The sequence below is a fragment of the Salvia hispanica genome, chromosome 3 (genome assembly GCF_029641045.1).
Source record: "Salvia hispanica isolate PSC_SH4W2 chromosome 3, Shi_PSC_v1, whole genome shotgun sequence".
Classification (NCBI taxonomy): Eukaryota; Viridiplantae; Streptophyta; class Magnoliopsida; order Lamiales; family Lamiaceae; genus Salvia; species Salvia hispanica.
In genome coordinates this window covers 55624578-55642922 of record NC_142694.1, presented here as the reverse complement: position 1 = coordinate 55642922, position 18345 = coordinate 55624578, and the positions used below count along the sequence as shown (strand labels likewise).

General features: G+C 34.6%; 1 protein-coding gene, 1 non-coding gene and 1 pseudogene across 2 annotated transcripts; 1 reads left to right on the top strand and 2 right to left on the bottom strand.

Annotated features, from left to right (window-relative positions):
* Positions 1–72: 72 nt before the first annotated feature.
* LOC125214220 (endoglucanase 19-like) lies at positions 73–3440 on the bottom strand. The gene is made up of 8 exons (XM_048115151.1): positions 3149–3440; positions 2864–3076; positions 2310–2510; positions 1723–1812; positions 1428–1592; positions 1073–1339; positions 588–987; positions 73–506 (listed from the first exon to the last, which is right to left on the bottom strand). Exons 1-8 carry the CDS (start codon positions 3338–3340, stop codon positions 220–222), a joined length of 1815 nt encoding a protein of 604 aa, XP_047971108.1. The 5' UTR covers positions 3341–3440; the 3' UTR covers positions 73–219.
* Positions 2656–2727, bottom strand: TRNAI-AAU (transfer RNA isoleucine (anticodon AAU)). Its single transcript has one exon. It is a non-coding gene; the product is annotated as a tRNA-Ile (tRNA).
* Positions 3441–16751: 13311 nt separating the features above from the next.
* LOC125216731 (ethylene-responsive transcription factor ERF061 pseudogene) lies at positions 16752–17971 on the top strand (annotated as a pseudogene).
* Positions 17972–18345: the final 374 nt, after the last annotated feature.

Genomic DNA, 18345 nt, shown 5'->3' with positions numbered 1-18345 from the left:
TATTTAGATGGTCAAAAATACAATGAGAATGCCACTTTCTCTTGATTGTTCATCAAATTAAGGAATACAAAAAACTCAAATGTCACTTCCTTTCTTCCACCTATATCTCAACCTCATCATATACGCTATCAACAAGAAATTGAATTTAATGATATACATATCTATCTACAAAATCAAGAGAGAATTAGTGAAGTGCGTGTGAAAGAGAAGTGTATACATCTATACAAGAGTGTAACTTGACACCAAAACTTGCACTGGTGAGGCCGGCTGAATATACACGAACTCCATAGTCTTCCCTGCGCCCAAAAACTCCATCCATTTTGGGAAAAAGTAATCGTCACCGGATTTCGTGAGACCCCAAAGAGGCCCGTGTATATTCAATATACGAAGCTTCAAATTCTTTAATTTCTTAGAAGATTTGTTGCTCACTATAGCCGAGTATCTATAGAAAGTCTTGCCTTCCGCAATCCATGAATTCGTCACATTCTGCTCAACAATAATCAACCCTGCATTTTGAAACAAATTTATGTCTGAACCACTGAAAAAGCTCAATCATGTACATGTAAATGCTTCGTAATGGTGTATACCTTGGCCTCGATCTGTGGCTGGTTTCGGATTCTTCGTCTCGGGCAGCTCGACCGAAAGCAGCTGATTGTAGCCGTTGTGACCAGCATGTAAGCGGGCCAACACGCCAACAAGAGGGGCAGTGTTGTAGGTGGCCGGTTCGGTTTGTTCATAATTGTCTCTCTGGTCGACGAAGTTGTCATAAGCATCGGGGCCACCTACAACAGCTCCGGTGAGAATGTTAGGATCACTGGCCTTTCTGCTAAACCAAGAAGCATAGCCTCCCCTGCAGCTGACAAATGAAGGATCCAGTTTGTGGGATACAATGGAGGAAGCTCTATGGTGCACTTGTTGAGGGTAGTTCTTCCCATAGCCCACCATGTAACTCGTTGCTCGGGGGTTGTCTCCAAGAATGTAGTCCACCTAACCAAACCAAATGTATATGGCTCAATAGACCCGCTATAATCAAACACTAGATATGCAATTCAAAACAGTCAGTCTGTCTCACCTGAGATTTAGCCAAGGCAAGAAGTTGGGCCGGAGAGACGGGGCCGTTAGGGCAAGCGAGGGAGGTGGAAGCAGAGGCTAGATAATCGGAGTAGACAGACATGAGAAAGGAAGCAGTGGTAACAAACTGCATATTGTTCCATCGTTGCCGGAAAATGAGGCCGCCGGGAGTTTGCTGGGCATTGCACGAGCACATGAAAAACTCAGCCTTGTCTTTGTATCGCTTGAATATTTCTGTATGCTTGCCCCCCTTCCCGGCCATTAGGAACTGCACAAAACACCATTTACTTGATTTTAAGTCCTTGTATAGTAAAATAAAGTAAAATAGGAGAATGAAATAGTAGATATATAGGTACCTTGGCAACGAGGGTTTGAACTCCAGCATATTTAACATCCCAACCAAATTCAGTGATGGCCCATCCGGTTCCGCCGAGTGCATCGCCATTGTACCCTAGGTAATCCAAGTAGTACTCACTGTTTGTTGCCTTGTACAACCATGCAGCGCCCCACAACAATTCATCCTGCACATATACATTATACTAACAATTCAGTGTATACTTATGAAATACTTACTATATTAAGGTGGACAAAGGTAGAATTAATTTAATTTATGTATGTACATTTTATTAACAGTGTAAGGGATGGACTTACGGCGTATCCGCTGACAGAACGGTAGTATTTCTGCGCTACGGTGATGCTACTATCATATTTGCCTCTGTACTTGTCCGCAAATTCAAATAGCTGAAAAAAATTAACATCATCTTGTAAATTTTTTGATAGTACTATCTTACAACACCGAAGATCTGAGTCTATAGTAAAATATCATAAACTGAACATTTAAGTTTTTTGATACTCTTCTTCCCTAAAAAAATACTACTCCAGTAAGTAGTACTCCGTACGTATACAGTCTGCCCAATTTCATATTTTTATTCTTTTATTCTTTCGTTGCCTGCAAAAGGCAATTTAAATGAAGACACATGTTTAAATTTTTTTTTTAAAAATAGACTACAAAATTAATGAAAATAGTCTATAAGTTTCATGGCTAGTATATGACGTGCGTAGACACCGGAGTCATGCTAACATTTCATGTGTCGAAATCAACATTAAAGTAAGGCAATTGACAAACATTTGAAAAATTAGAACAATTAAAAGTTTTCGTACTATTTTTTAGATTATTATGAATACATAGTATTAAACTAAAATTGAGTGAAAATCCATGTTAAAAAAAATATATGAACCTGATGAGCATGTTGGAGAAGCTCCGCGGAGTAGGAGGAGTTGTAGGAGCGGAAGACAATGGAAGCAGCAGCCATGGCAGCAGCGGTCTCGGCAGCAAGGTCGGATCCCGGGTGGTCGGCGTCAATCTTGTAGGCATCTCTTGAGGTGCTCATGTCCTCTGGTCTTTGCCAGCAATAGTGGTCTGTGTTTCCATCTCCAACCTACATAATTAACATTAAACATTCATCATATTTTCATATATCACCTAATTCCTTTACAAATGCAAATAATTAATTTGATGAACTCACTAAAATAAAAGCACCATAAAAACAAAAAAATGCAAATAATTAATTTGATGAATAAAAATGGCCCATGCCTTTCGAACCTGCGACCTTCGCGTTATTAGCACGACGCTCTAACCAACTGAGCTAACAGGCCAGTTGGTTTAAATTGTCAAATAAAAGCACCCAGTATTATTGTATTTGATGTGGATGGTACAAGAAAATTTATTCTCTTATTAAAATTGGTTAAAAGGAAAGAAACACTTATTACTATTATTATTCCAAAATCTTACCTCTCCATAGAGCACATAAGGTTGGGGATGAGCTTTGATGAAATAATCAGTCCCCCACTTAACAGCGTCAACGGCATGCTGAAGTTCGCCAGCGCTATCAATCTGGCCACCGTATTCGATAATGCTCCAGCTCATCATAGTAACCGTGAAAGCCATCGGCAGTCCAAATTTCACATTATCTCCGGCATCATAGTACCCTCCGACAAGATCCACCTGCACTATTCCAACACTATTATTAATCCAAATTCTCTTCAAAATCGTCGCAAAATTTAACCCCGCACTTACCCCGCTGATCTTGCCGTCACTGAGGCCGGAATCACCCCGCCATTGAACTCTCTGGTTGTCGGGCAAGTAGCCGGATCTCTGAGCTTCGAAGAAGAGAATGCTCTTTCTTAGAGCTTCGCCATAGTCATGTCCGGCCAATATCGCCGGCGCCGGACAAAGCAAAAAAATGACTAGTAGAAATAGGGCAGCCATCTTTTAGCGAAGAGATAAAGAGTAATTAAGTATAGTTAAAAATATAGAATGAAACTTATTTGTTATATTAGTGTTTGTAATTTGTAAATAAATAGTAGTACTACTATAGTTAGCAAAAATGGATTCGATTTGGAGAATGAGAAGAGATGTGTGTGCATATATATAGTGGAGAGAGGAGTTGGAGGGAACGGTGGTGGAAATACAACTAAAGGAATAAATTTAGGTAGAGATCAACGAGTTTTTACAAGTATAAAAAAGAGATAATTATTGATAAATTATTCAACTTTGACTAAATTCTTATTTTATAGACCAACTTTTGCCCTTGTCTAAAATCAATTTTAAATTAATCATGTAAAATTTCAGTTTAAAATAATGATAATTAGGTAAGTTACGTCGGTTAATTTGGTTACCTCGAATTCTCGGCGTAAATGAATAAGTTTGAATCTAACTCAAAATAGTAAAATTACATGAAACTCAAAGTACAATAGTACAAGTATCTAAATTGGTGTATATAATCAGAGTGGCAATAAAAATGACAAAGTGCCGATTATTTAAAGGGAAATGCGCAGAGATACGCATGTGTATTTGCTAGGAAAGATCGGCGTCGGATCTTCCACGTTTGAATTGAGGTGGCAAATATATGTGCATGTGTGTGTGTTTCTATATTACTTATATATATTGATTTGTGTTCGAGTTTAACTATAATGTGGGGAATAAGTTAATCAAGATGTTTTTATATTGTCTTTTTGCAAGTTGTCGATTTGTGAAAATTATTAAAATTACGAATAATATGTTCGAATTGTCGGTCGAATCTTGGCTTGTTTCTTATTGAAATTGAAATTTTGACTTTTATCTTATTGTGATAAGTGTAGCAAGGTAACTAATTAGTTTGATGAAGTTGCCAAAAGTAGTAACAATGGGAGAAGTCAAATTCTAAATGATGCCACCCCAATTTTTTGGCCCTTTTCCAAAACATTTAATTTGGCCGACATTTAAATCTTTTTTTATTAGTTTTAAAAAAATCAAAATTTTATATAGAGTTCTCCACGACCAATTTGAAAAATTCGTCTCCCAACCCATATTAGCAAAAATACATTAGGTGCATTGCAAATTCGGACGCACCAAATCAACTCACAATATTATTAAAATATTTGTGTATGACTACGTAGGTACGTATAGAATAATATGCAAGATCTTATTTGACCCTTGAATTTATTTTGGACGAGAATTCGGCAATATCTTTGTTATATTTTCATTAGCCTTGAGTTAGATGAAATTCCACAAAACCATTGAAAATTATTGTATGGTAGAATCTCGACTGACTATAAAATTTAGGCGAGTTGACATTGATTTTTTGATTGTTTATTTTGGTGTTGGGGTTGGGGATGGGTTGAATGAAAATTGACCCAAATGCCTAATAAAACTATGAATTTTGTTCAACACTCAACAAAGTAAAATTTAATTTGTTCTTGTATAGAAACAGAAAGGTGTCGGTGCAAGTTTAAAGATGCAGCTACAGATCTCAAACTCATACCCCCTGTACTTTGCATTTGTTTACTATTCATTCTCTGATTGTTGCTAATTAAGGTAATTACTCTTGGAGATTTTTTTAAGTACTTCTAGACTAAGATGACACATTTTTTAATTTATACGAGATTTTAAGTGTTGTTGATTAATGTGTTTAATTGGAGAGAGAAAAGTGGTATGGTGTATTAATTGAAAAGAGAAAATTATTTTATTATGAAAAATAGAAATATATCAAATTTCCAAACTGAACTATTTTGTTACTATCAAACATCCAAAAATAAAATTGAAAACATATCATGGGCTTCATAAGCAATGATTACTTTTGAGTTTTAGAGGCCTCATTGCTCCGATTATGTAATTGATAGTAGTACATAATAAGAGTAGCAACTAAATTGGAGCCCACTTCTATTGTAAAGAAGAAAAATAAATATGCTAGGCCCAAATAAAAGGAAAATGGTCAATTATCAGAAAATAAAAATAAATAATATTTTCACATTTAAATGTAACTCTCGTCATTTGAAATAGTTTCACTATTTTTAAATGTAACAAATACAATATCCCCATTTTTGAGCGAGTTTTGTTTTGAAATTATTCAAATACATTTATTGGGTTTTTGGTTTCATTGGTTTCATCCATGAGGCAACCGGCCAAGTGCAAGCATTGGTTGAAATAATACTAATAAGATTGCTAAAACCCCCAAAAAAAAGATCAACTAATTCTTATAAGCAAAGGAAAAACAAAGCAAGGCAAGGCCTAAATAAAAGACCGACAATTCTTAAGCAACACCAAACTTGCGGACAAACACATATCTGATAAATCAAATAAAGTAAGTAGCAGGACACTAGAAAATGAACAATAAAGATCATGGTCCAACAATAGAAGTGAGTATTGTTTCCGCTGTCTTTCTTGAAGTCTTTGAGCCGTCCACTTCCTAACGTCACTCAAATTATCGAGCACTAATCTTGGCTAAAAGGAAGTTTGAACACCAACCTTTAGTCCAAGTATCAAGACGCCATATATATAATAATTGTTTCTTCTCCATTTTCCAATTATGGTTCGATTTGTACAATGGTTCATGATATGTATGACCCTTAGCACTTCAAGAATAAGAGGACAATTTTTTTACCAAGAAAATTCTTGAGGATTTCTAAGCTATTTGGATTCAAATGTCTTAAGTTTGTGTCCGAAGTATTTTTGTATGGGTCCCTTTACTCCTTTTGATGGCACCTGCGGGAATATTTCATTATAAGTTAGAACTTGGACCTTTTCAATTAAGTGCTACTACTAAATTGATAATGTCAACTTACTTAGCAAAGTAGCAAACGTATGCTCTAAATTTTGAAGGTCAACTTACGTAGCATTAGTAATAGGTCAACTTACGCAGTAACTAGCAAAAGTAATGCTCCAATTTGAAGGTCAACTTACGTAGCAACTTAACAAAATTAATGCTCCAAATTTTCAAGGTCAACTTACGTAGCAACTAGCAAAGTAATGCTCTAAATTTTGATGTTAAAGGTCTTCCAACTAAACTCATGGTCTATCAAACTTTATAATTAGCTGCGAATATCTAATACTCCCTCCGTCCAAGATAATATGGGACACTTTGACCCGGCACAAGTTTTTAAGAAATCCAATGGAAAGTGAGTTGAAAAAGTTGATGGAATGTGGGTCATATTTTTAAAGTATTAATTTTATAATAAAATGTGAGTAGGAATGAGTTAGTGGAATATGGGGTCCACTACCAAAAATGGTAAAATTGAAGTGGGACAAATTATGTGGGACGACTCGAAATGAAATTCTGGGTCGAATTATCTGGGACGAAGGGAGTAGTATGAAGTATATAAATCTACAGTATTAGGATATACTACTATACTTCTTTTTGTCTTTTAAAAAATAAACACACTTTTTTATTTTGGTACGTTCTATAAAAATAGTGTTCTTTTATTTTTGGTAACTTTTTTTCTCTATTATTTTTGGTAACTTTTTTTCTCTAATAAGGTGGACCTTATTTTATATAACAAAACTCGAAGGCCATGTTTTTTTAATAGAAAACTAAAATTAGTGGAAAAATGATTTCTAACAACTTTACTTTCCTGCATTTAGAAAATTGCAAAGATTTTAAATTTTATATTTAATTTAAACAATATAAAAATCCTAAAATTGGGTAAAAGAATAGCTAAAATAAAAGCTAAGAATCAGATTCATGAAAAATTGTACTACTACTTTCTTTATTTTCATGATTTTGATTATTTTATCTGATTAAAAATTAAAACAAATACTGAAAAAAAAAGAAACTATTACAATTTTTTCAGATAAAATCTTGGCAAACAAACATGACCTAATCATTTTTCTCCCTTTTTTTTACTTTATATTATGTATTTTTTTTTTTTTTGATAAACTAAAATGCTCAAGCCAAAAAAGTGGCGAGCTAAAGAGTACAACAAGAAAGTCCAGCAACAACCAAAGCAAAAAAGCCAAACAAAACAAGAGCTAAGCACCACAAAAGGAAAAAAACTACCAAATAAAGAGGTCCCTGAAAACGCACTCCACGCAGGACACCCAAAAGAGAGGAAAGAGCAGCCTACAAGCAGAGAAAAGGCAAGGAAAACGAACCGTAACACATGCCCAAGACAAGCCAAAAAAGCAAGCAAGCACCTCTTTGCATCTCCCGCGGTCACAATGATTTGAAGTTTCATCCATGCAATCAGTCAAGAGACCTCTTTTTAGGGTAGTTCCAGCACCAGCCCTTTGCTCGGGTATCTTGGAGTCTTCCATCCTCTGATGTCACCAAAATTTTCCATTGCTTGCATCGGAGAAAATGGGAGATCCGGGCACCATCCTTTCACCCATATGCCCAAGCGCCAAAAAAGTCGTCTCTTTTCGAATTCCCAATTAGGCTTGAAAGCTTGAAAGATAATCTTATTTCGAATATCCCAAATGGACCATGTGATGACGTAGAATATGGAGATCCATAATTGCTTGTCAAAGTTTTTGAAAGGATTACCGAACCAAGAGATAAGACACATCCTTGTATGCTTGGGGAGGCAGAGAGACAGGTTCCACTGATTGCAACAAAAATACCAAAATCTACTGGATACCTTGCAACTAAAAAAGAGGTGATCAATGGTTTATGGTTCCTCCATGCATAGAGCACATCGATCATCCTCAATGCCGGCAAACTTTAATCTATGTAATCTTTCTTTTGTATTGAGTCTTCCTTGGAGAATGAACCACAAGTGAAGCTGAGCTTGTGGCGGGGCTCGATTCCTCCAAGGTAGTCGACCAAGGTATGATGGTGACCTATCCTTCTCCATCCGCTGGCCAACCTGCAAGACAAAGTTAGATACTGAGAAAATATTTGACTTATCCACTGACCACACCCTCACGTCCCTCGTGTTTGCTCTCAACGGAGACTAATTCACGACTACCAGGAGGTTACCAACTAAGTCTTCTTCCCATGCGAAAAGTTTCCTTCTCCATTTGAATATCCATCTCCAGCCTTCTCCTTCCCACTCCCCCATGTTCTCAATGAGACTTTCTTTTTGAATTGATAGCATGAACAATCTAGGGTAACGGTTTTTTAGACTTTCGGTCCCTACCCAATGGTCGAGCCAGAAGCTTGTACACTTTCCATTGCCAACTTTCACTAGAATCTCATTGTTAGCAATATGCTGCACTACGTCGTTAAAGTTACTGAAATCAGTGACCTGGCCCCAAATACTTGTTAAGCTCTTCTTATCCATCTTCTGGAAGTCCCCGATGTATTCAATATCGTGGTTGGATTTTACAATTTCCTTCCACAATGGCTTGTCTTCGTCGGCAAACCTCCACCACCACTTGAACAAGGCTGAATTTCTAGTAGTGATATCACCCACACCCAAACCTCCATGCTTGATCGGTTTTTGAATGGTTTCCCAAGCTATGAGACTCCCTCCCTTGTCACCGTCTCTTTTTCCCCAAAAAAACCGTCTTTGTATCTGAGCAGTACGCCTCGCCACATTTTTTGGTATACGGAAGATGCTAAGATAGTACATTGGGAGGCTATTGAGGACTGCTTTGATGAGAACTAATCTTCCTGCTCTTGAAAGATTCCTTGCCTTCCACATTGCGAGTCTCTTTTCAATTTTATCGATAATCGGCTTCCAAGTGCAAGATTTCCGAGGGTTTGCACCGAGGGGAATGCCAAGGTAGGTAAACGGCAACTTTTCCAGGCCACACCCCAAATATTCATTTGCTTCTACCGCCCATTTCTCATCACAATTCAACGGGACGTCATTCTAAAAATCTCTATTTTTATAAGAATGAGAGGGAGTATCACTTTAGCAAAAAAAAATACTCCCCCTATCATAAAAATATGAGCGAATGATATGACACGAGAATTAAGATAAAATTGATAAAGTAAAAGAGATGAGGAAAATGATAGTTAAAGTAGTATTTTAGCGGATAGTATGACTAGCATTACTATTAGTGTTTTTATGATGATAACAAATGGTCAATAACTTGATATATATGAGTAATATATTGAGACAACATTCTACAAATTGAATATCCATATTTTTATGATACAGACGAAAATAAAAAGTGCATATAATTATGGAATGGAGGGAATACAAATGAAACTAAGCTTGAGAAGTGAATCTCAAATTTATAATTATGATGTTGGGTCCATCACGTTAAATTATTACTCTATTTTTTTATATTATTAATTTGTGGTCCTTAGCCTTAGGGCCATCCGTTCTTTTATATCCACCCGATCATATTATTTTAAGGATCCCTAACTCCTTTCCAATTACTATTAATTAATCATGAATTGACTTTATATGATATCTATAAAATTTAGTAGGGATCTCAATTATTAATTTATCATCATTCGGATATAATCAATTAAGCTTCATTGCGAATTAATCAAAATGAACTAATCGTGTTAGAAATTACCCAACTCTAATCCTAGCTAAATATTTGAATTTAACCTTAAAGCTAGTGATGCAAATGGACTTATGCAATTTTATTCTTAATTATCCTATATTTATAATAAATGGGTAACATATAAAAAAGGTAAAGATATGAATAAACATATAGGGGTATCGATCAGGCCAAATCATTGAAATTTAGTTCAATTTATTTGGATCATGGGCTAATTGGACTGAAAATTTATTAGATTATATACTCATCCATATATATATTACCTCTTTTAATTTACTTTGCTATTTTGATATTAAGATTATAGGTTGTACTTACTTACATCCCTAAATTTAGATACTTTGCTATTTTGATATAAAAATTATAGGTAGTACTTACTTACATCCCTAAATTTAGATTCTAGAATGAATATATAAATATTTTAGCAACAATCACAAGTCCAAAATTTTCAACAAGTCGGCGTCTAACTTCCACCTAGGCGAAGAGACCAAGTCAAGTGACCTAATTAATTATAATTTTCTGAGAGTGATAGTGAACCGTGTACAAAAACTAAACTTATTTAATGAAATTAGCATCCGATTTCGGTAGGTTGGAATTCGCAAATTAAATTTGACAACTAATTAATATTAATTATTAATTTGTTGTAGCTAAAATAGTCAATTTCATATCAATAAATTCACAAGGGGATGCTATAATTTTGTCAACCGCTTTCTTTGAAATCGTAATGTGCGTTCAACTCGAACTGGATTTATACGTATTAAATCAATCGTTTTAGATATAGTTGTGACATTTAATAAATTAGACATGACGATGATGCATGTGAATATAGGAGTTATGACAATGCATTGTATACAGTAGTGAGTATATATTTTACTTTAAGAATGTATCATCGAATTGCATCGGATAATATTATATATTCATAACTCAAAATTTTTGTTCCATCTCACTAGAATAGACCACAAGCATCAAGCACAAATATTAAGGAATGACTAGTTTATAAAAAAACTACAACTAAAAGAAAGAATGTTTACCTTTTGATCAAAGTTTCTTTGCCAAAAAAGTGGGAGAGAGAATTAATAAAATAGTAGGAGCACTCTCTGTGTCCCATAAAAATATTTTATTTTTATTTTTAGTTTGTCTTATTAAAGATGTCACATTTCTATTTTTAGAAAAAATTCTCTCTCACAATAATATAAATATTATTTTTTCTCTTTTCACCTAACACACAAAACAAAAACATCCTAAAATCTCGTGTCGTCCCACAAGTAGTGTTAGTGGATAATGAAATCTACATTATTAAATTGATATAAATTTCCAAAAATGGAATGCACATATTTTTGTGGGACAAACGAAAATAGAAAAGTGCATACATTTTTATGGGACGAAGGACGTATAATTTATGTGTCGCCACTGATTGCACTGTAACTTTTGCGGTTCATTCCCATTGGAGGTATTCAACGAGGATCACTTAGTTATAATTAGGGGAGAAAATCCATTTTTCGGTTTGATTTTTTTCCATACTGCACCTAAAATAAAATTCTTTTGAAAATTAAACTCGAACATAATCGAACTAGACCAAATTATATACTCCCTCCGTCTCATAGAAATAGTCCATTTGGAGTTGACATGGATTTTAATGCGTAATTGGTAGAATAAAAGATAAAAGAAAAAATAGTTGAAATCGGGGTTGTGTGGCCCATAAATAATAAAGTACTCCCTCTGTCCCAAGTTACTTGAGTCGTATTCCATTTTGGAATGTCCCAAGTTACTTGGATCATTTCTTTTTTTGGATAAAAACAAAACATCTAATCCCACTTACTTTATTATTTCTTTTACTTTACTCTCTCCTCTACCTTATTTTATTTTTATTTAACTCACTAAACTAAACTTTCTTAAATCTTGTGCCGAAAAGAAACGCTGAAGTAATTTGGGACGGAGAGAGTAAAAGATAAGGATGAAATGATTGTCATAAATGGACATGGACTATTTGTATGAGACGGACGAAAAAGAAAATATGACATATTTCTGTGAAACGGAGAAAGTATATAAAGATACTGTGCTACTGCATATAATTATGTTAAAGTTATACTCATTCCGTTCATAAAAATAGTAAAAAAATTAATTTGGTCCATCTATCAATATTAATTTTATACTACTATGCAATATATTTTTCTTTCACATTTAATCTGGTTTCCGTCTTTGGGAAAAATAATGGTAAAATCATTGCATAAATGATTGAACGACACGTGGATGCGAGTTGGACACAGTGAATGGGAAAGCATTGGGCCGACATTTTACTAGAAGACAAAATATACCTTTTTCAAGGTCAACACTTAATTAATGCATAATTAATTTTCATACAGTTCTGAATAAATTGTTTTCCTCATTACCATTTATATACATGTTCTTCTCATAGTGTTATCTTACATTTTGAGAATGGACGTAATCTTTTTTACCTTCTCTCTTTAATTATATTTTTCATTAAAAAAATCAGTAATGCTCTTTTAAAGTTTTATATCAATGGATTTTCATTAACTTTTGAGTAGGTTATCACAAAAAGATTTCCGGCAATCCTTTTAATTCATAGCTAATTTTTTTATTTTAATTTGTTAGTATTACTTTTCCAACCGAAAATAACAGACACTTACAAGCATATAATGCAACTTACAATGATTTGGATCTTTCTATAATGAATTTGTAAGAAAACAAAGTTAAATCTTACTATGCCAATCTCTCGTTTGAGGCGAAGAAGTCATTATTTTAAATTATAAGTTAAATAGCCGATCTACTGATTTGGTTCAACATGATATATGGCCAATATTAAGCACACGACAATTAAATAACGAATAACCTGATAATTTAAATAATATCCTGGAGGATAGATATAGTGTTATTGAACCAATAATGAAAATTTGTGGTAATTCTTCCTCTACTTCAAGAGACACGTGGCATAGGAGAGAAATTTGGTATTGACTTTAGGTGGCCATCACATTATTGCCCACCCATGTCATTACTTTATTCAAGCTTTAGGAAATTAATGAGAACATCACGACTCACGAGCGTAATTTTCAAAAAAGGACATTAATCATAATTTTCTTCTTTCTTTAAACCTTCTTCACCTTTACACCTTCAATGCAACATTTATTGGACTCCAAAAAGTGGTATTCCGACTTTGATTTTCATGAATTGTTTCATATTGGTAGTTGATTGTTAAATATACATCTCATTGTAAACCAAAGGGTAAATTGAGATATTAGCAATACGTTTCAAACTTGTAGCCATTAATTAGTATATACCCTCTTTGTTTCATAAAAATATCCTCTGAAAATCACATAAATTTTAATGAGTAATTGGTAAAATATGATTTATAAAGCAAAAAAAATAGTTGAAATAGTGTTAGTGCATGAATAGTAAGACTCACATTATTAATAGTGTAATGTGCGGTGAAAAACTTTCCAAAAAAAGTCAAATAATTTTGAGGGACGAACCACAATTGCAAAATTAGACTATTTTTGTGGAGAGTGAGTAGTAGTACTATAATTTCAGTTGAAATTACTATATGATAAATAAGAAGGTCTAATAAGTAAAGTAAAAAGCAATTACCACATTAGATTTAACAAATTAGATTGCTTGTAACTAATTATTGAAATAATAATAATGAGATTATCATTTTCGAGAATCTCTCACATTCGATTCGGAGATCCTCATACCAAGAGTTTGAAAGTAGACATGAATACAAAATACTTCAGAAGTTTGTCATAAAAGTGCAAGAGTGTTCATGATTTTTTTTTCATATAAAAGTATGTCGACATGTGAGGGTTTTTGTCCTTCACCATAAAAGTGGATAGATTTACATGCACCTTATTAAAAAAGTATCATTACGAATTAACACTATATTCTACGAGTCATTTGTCGTGCAGTGTCTTCATTGTCATTGATATGTAAATTCATTGGGATGTCTCTACTAAGTTGAGTAGTCATTTCTCTTTTTAACAAAAAAATAAAACATTCAATCACTATTACTTTATTCCACCATGTACTTTACTCTCTCTTTATTTTTCTTACTTTATTCATCTGTCATACTTTTCAATACAAATTCTTAATCTACGTGCCCAAAAGTTTTGTCTCAACTTAGCTGGGACGGAGGGTGTACGGTATAACAAAAATTTTCGATTCATGTAATGTAAGTAAGAAATGTTAAGATCCCTATAAAATAATTTGTTATTTTTCCACAAAACTTACTCTTTCTCTTCAATTCGTTAATTTAAGACATTGGAATTGACTAGGTTGATAGGAATTTAAGTTGTATATGACCTATCTCATTCCACTATTTTCCAAGCTAACGTGTAAAAATTTGGAATTTAGGTGTCACACATCACATTGATAAATCATTAAAATTGGATTCTCATGAAATATGACTTTTACATTTTATAAGTTTAAATGGTGCTATAATCAGTAGAGTTTTTATGTATCAGAATTCATAATGTGCCACCACATTCAGTAATGATATTATCATGTGACACCTAATCATATTAATTTTCACTCGGTGCATTATGTAACCGACCTTTTACACATTAACCACGTTTTAAGTTTCAATAGTGTTAGAAAATACGTAGGATTACCACAGGCTGCTTGTCTCACTAAATTGTGATAGTTGGAGTTTCGTGAAGCAAGTTCATTCTCCATTTTAGCTTTATTATTTAGGGTGAAAATGAGATTAATTTGCTTAATTATATACATTATATATATAGTCAATTATTTCATTTTATTTAAGAAATACTAACAAAACATGTATCTGCGAAAAAAAAAAAAAAAAACATTTTATGTCGTATCATTATCAAGATTTGTGTTTATGTCGAACTGCACATAAATTTAAAGGATCCGAGTCAATATTCGTACCATATAATGACTAGAACTTCAAATTCTAGATAGCGTAACTTTAGATTAAGAATCATTGAATCAATACATACTCCTTCTGTCCTATTAGAAATGCAACGTTTTCCTTTTCGGCCTGCTCCATTAAAAATGAAACGTTTCTGAAAATGGAAACAATATTCTCTCTACTTTTTCTTCCTCTTACTTTACTCTCTTTTTATTAACTCACAAAACAACATTATATAAAATTTCGTGCCGAAAAGCAAATGTTGCATATTTAATGGGACGGAGGGAGTATAAGATAAGTGGTGTTTGACCTATTCATACTGCAGATTATAATTAGGTGATTAAATGAAAGAAATGGTGTTTGACCTACTAAGATTTAAGGAATCAAAATTCTCCTGCCCAAAGAGTGAAAGTGTACTAAAACCGTGGCAGTGCCAGATTGTAAAGAGGGCCCACTCTTTAAGTGGATTTCCTCAGTTGTACGGACCCAATATGGGATCCACACGTTATCTAAACTCCAAAATCCAAATCTAAACAAGATTACCCTCAATTTTCTAATTTCTCAATCTCAGATTTTTTTTTACTTTATTTAATACTCCCTCCGTAAAAATAGAGATTTTGGAATCCGCATTAGTTTTAATGCGAAATGGGTAAGATATGAGAGATGTAGAAATTAAAAGTAATCGAAGTATTGTTAGTAGAGAATGAGGTCCACTTTATATGAGAGAAAAGACTTGCCAAAAATAGAAATTGACTATTTTTGTGGGAAATACTAAAATAGAAAAAGAAGACTATTTTTATGAGATGGGGGAAGTAATAATGAATTTGAAATAACTCGTTCTCGCAATAAAATATACTCCCTATATCCGCAATTTAAAGTCTCATTTTGCTATTTGAGATGTCCACGATTTAAAGTCTCATTTACTTTTTTCTATTTTAAGTAAGTGGGTCCACTATTCACTAAACCGTAACACTCACATTCTAATATAAAATCAATATATAAAAGTGAAGCCTACAATTCACTAACTCATTTTTCTATTGTGTTCACAAAGTCAAATAATTTCTTAAAACTCTTGCTTAGTCAAAATGGGACTACAAACGACAGATGGAGAGAGTGATCTTCAGCAATAATGTTAAGATCAAATAGTAGTACTCCCGCCGGTCCTCATTAGAAGTCCTACTTTTTACCAGCATGGCTTTTAAGAAATTGTTTGACTTTATTAATGAAAATGAGAAAAAGTGAGTAAATTGTGGTACTATTGATTTTATAATAAAATGTAAGTGGGGAGTGAAATATGAGGTCCATTTTCTTCAAAATAGTAAAAGTGAAATGAGACTTCTGTGACCAATGAGAATACTAAATTTGGTCAAAATGCCACTTAGAAGGATGAAACAGCTAATCAGATTGCTCCATACTCAAAGACAGGAGCAAACATGCAAAAAATCGGTACAGTAAGGGCCGTGTATTCAAAATTTTATTAACTTTATATTTTATTATTTTAATAGGAACTTTTTTGCACATTAATTCAAATACTAATAGAACCATATTATAAAATTAGAAATTTTGAATTTTTTAGTTTGGGATTGGCTTAAGCCGATGCTTGAGTAAATGTGTGTCCGCCATTGTTCAAATATGGAGATTGAACCTTTGACCACTTAATTAATGATGAACAATTCGAATCTCTAACCACTTTGATTAAAGATGAACGATTCGACCACACCCTTCTATCAATTTGATTTTAATTATGACGACTAGTTATCGGCCCCATTAGACGTTTTACTAATAACTATTGATTATTAATTAGGGATACACTATTGATAAATTCTTTTGGAGTTCTTTATTACTAGTACTTACATTCTAACTTAACAAGACAGGACCAATTCCTCTAGAAGCATACAAATATACTTTATTAGTAAATTTTATTAATTTCTTGTACAAAATAGCAACATTTGAGTGGCAAATCATTTTCAGACGATATAAATATGCAAAAAGTTGAATAATAAATGTGAACTGCTTAATTCTACAACCGGAAACAGTAAAGACCCATTCCTCTATAAATACACAACTCTTATCCTAACCAAAATCTAACACCTAAAATCAACCCAACTTTTTATGTTTCCATTCCTCCTCAAAGAGCCTCCCTTCTTTCATATTCTCCACTTTTAATTTCCTTTCCTCCTAATTTTCGATTTCTGCGGAAAAAGGGAAAAGTTTTTGAGTTCCCATTTCCCTCCCCTGTTTTCTGTTCTTGAAATCTAAAAAAAATGAACATAACCAATCAAAACCCTCCATTTTTCACTGAAAACCATGATTCCAACATCGGATCATACCTCTCGCAGCTCATTCTAAGCAGTAATTCAAACACCATTGATTCAATATTCTCAAAGTGTTACGAAGCGGGCCCTGTTTTGGGGCCGGTGGGATCGTCCGTGTACCTCCAGCAGAGGGATTTGATGATCAACCAATTTTCCCGCGAGAGCGCCGCGATTTCGAGAATCGGGGCGAGAAGCGGGAAGCTGTACAGAGGGGTGCGGCAGCGACAATGGGGGAAGTGGGTGGCGGAGATACGGCTGCCGCAGAACAGGATGCGCGTGTGGCTCGGCACCTACGACTCGCCCGAGGCCGCCGCCTACGCCTACGACCGGGCGGCCTACAAGCTGCGGGCCGAGTACGCCCGCCTCAACTTCCCCAACCTCCGCGACCCGGCCCGCCTCGGCCTCGGGGACGCCCCGCGCCTCGAGGCGCTGGGGAGAGCCGTCGACGCCAAAATCGAGGCCGTGTGGCGGAAGGTCAAGAGAGAGAAAAAGGCCCGCCGGGATGCCGGGAAATTGGCGGGAAAGAGTGGCGGAGATTGTGGTGGGAAGAAAAGTGAGTCTTCGGGAGCGACGGAAGAGGGCTGTGGGGCTAGTGCTGTTGGCGAGGGGTCGTCGGGGTCTGTGGCCGTGTCGTACGAGTGGTGCTCGGGGGCAGAGGAGGTCGCGGTGTCGGAGATGGAGGGATGCTTGCTTGCTAGGGTGCCGTCGTTTGACCCGGAGTTAATATGGGAAGTTCTTGCAAATTAGTCACAATATGAATCTCCATCAATCCATCGATTGAGGATCAAAAACAAAATACTAGTAGTAGTAATTAGGAATGTTGTTAATAGTTATGTATTCAAGAAATTTGGATGAGAAGCTTTATCCATCTGGTTTTTATACAAGGATGGAGCATTATATATGCTTCTGATATGAAATTGTATGACGTTTAACTTGGTTGCTATTATGTGTTACAAAATCTTGACTGAGAATTATTGTTGCAAGCTATGAATGTGATATAGTGTATTTTGTATTAACAAAAGAAAGAAGCGGAAATTGAGGGATGCAATTTATTGGATTCACATGTTTGTATGCAATAATGACACTTGGAATCTTGGTATGTTTGGATTTAACAAGTGACGTGGAAAATATGATGACACAATGAAATGGAATGTGATGGACCCCATTAATGTTGTTAATATACGTTGATTGATAACTTGAGTTTATCAAACAATTGAATTTTTTTAATAATTATATTAATCAACATAACCAAAAGTTGTCACGCACCTCTATTTATGTGGTAGATTAAATTACCGTTTACGATTTAATCTAGTTTCGTGCCCGTGGAACATACCGTGATACAACTACCGAATTGAGTTAGA

Excerpts from the sequence above, each read along its gene's own strand:
- LOC125214220 (XM_048115151.1), bottom strand. The coding sequence starts at position 3,340 with ATGGCTGCCCTATTTCTACTAGTCATTTTTTTGCTTTGTCCGGCGCCG. Across the intron at positions 2,511-2,863 it reads CTTATGTGCTCTATGGAGAG|GTTGGAGATGGAAACACAGA; the intron begins GTAAGATTTTGG and ends TTAATTATGTAG. Across the intron at positions 1,340-1,427 it reads TTCAAACCCTCGTTGCCAAG|TTCCTAATGGCCGGGAAGGG; the intron begins GTACCTATATAT and ends TGTTTTGTGCAG.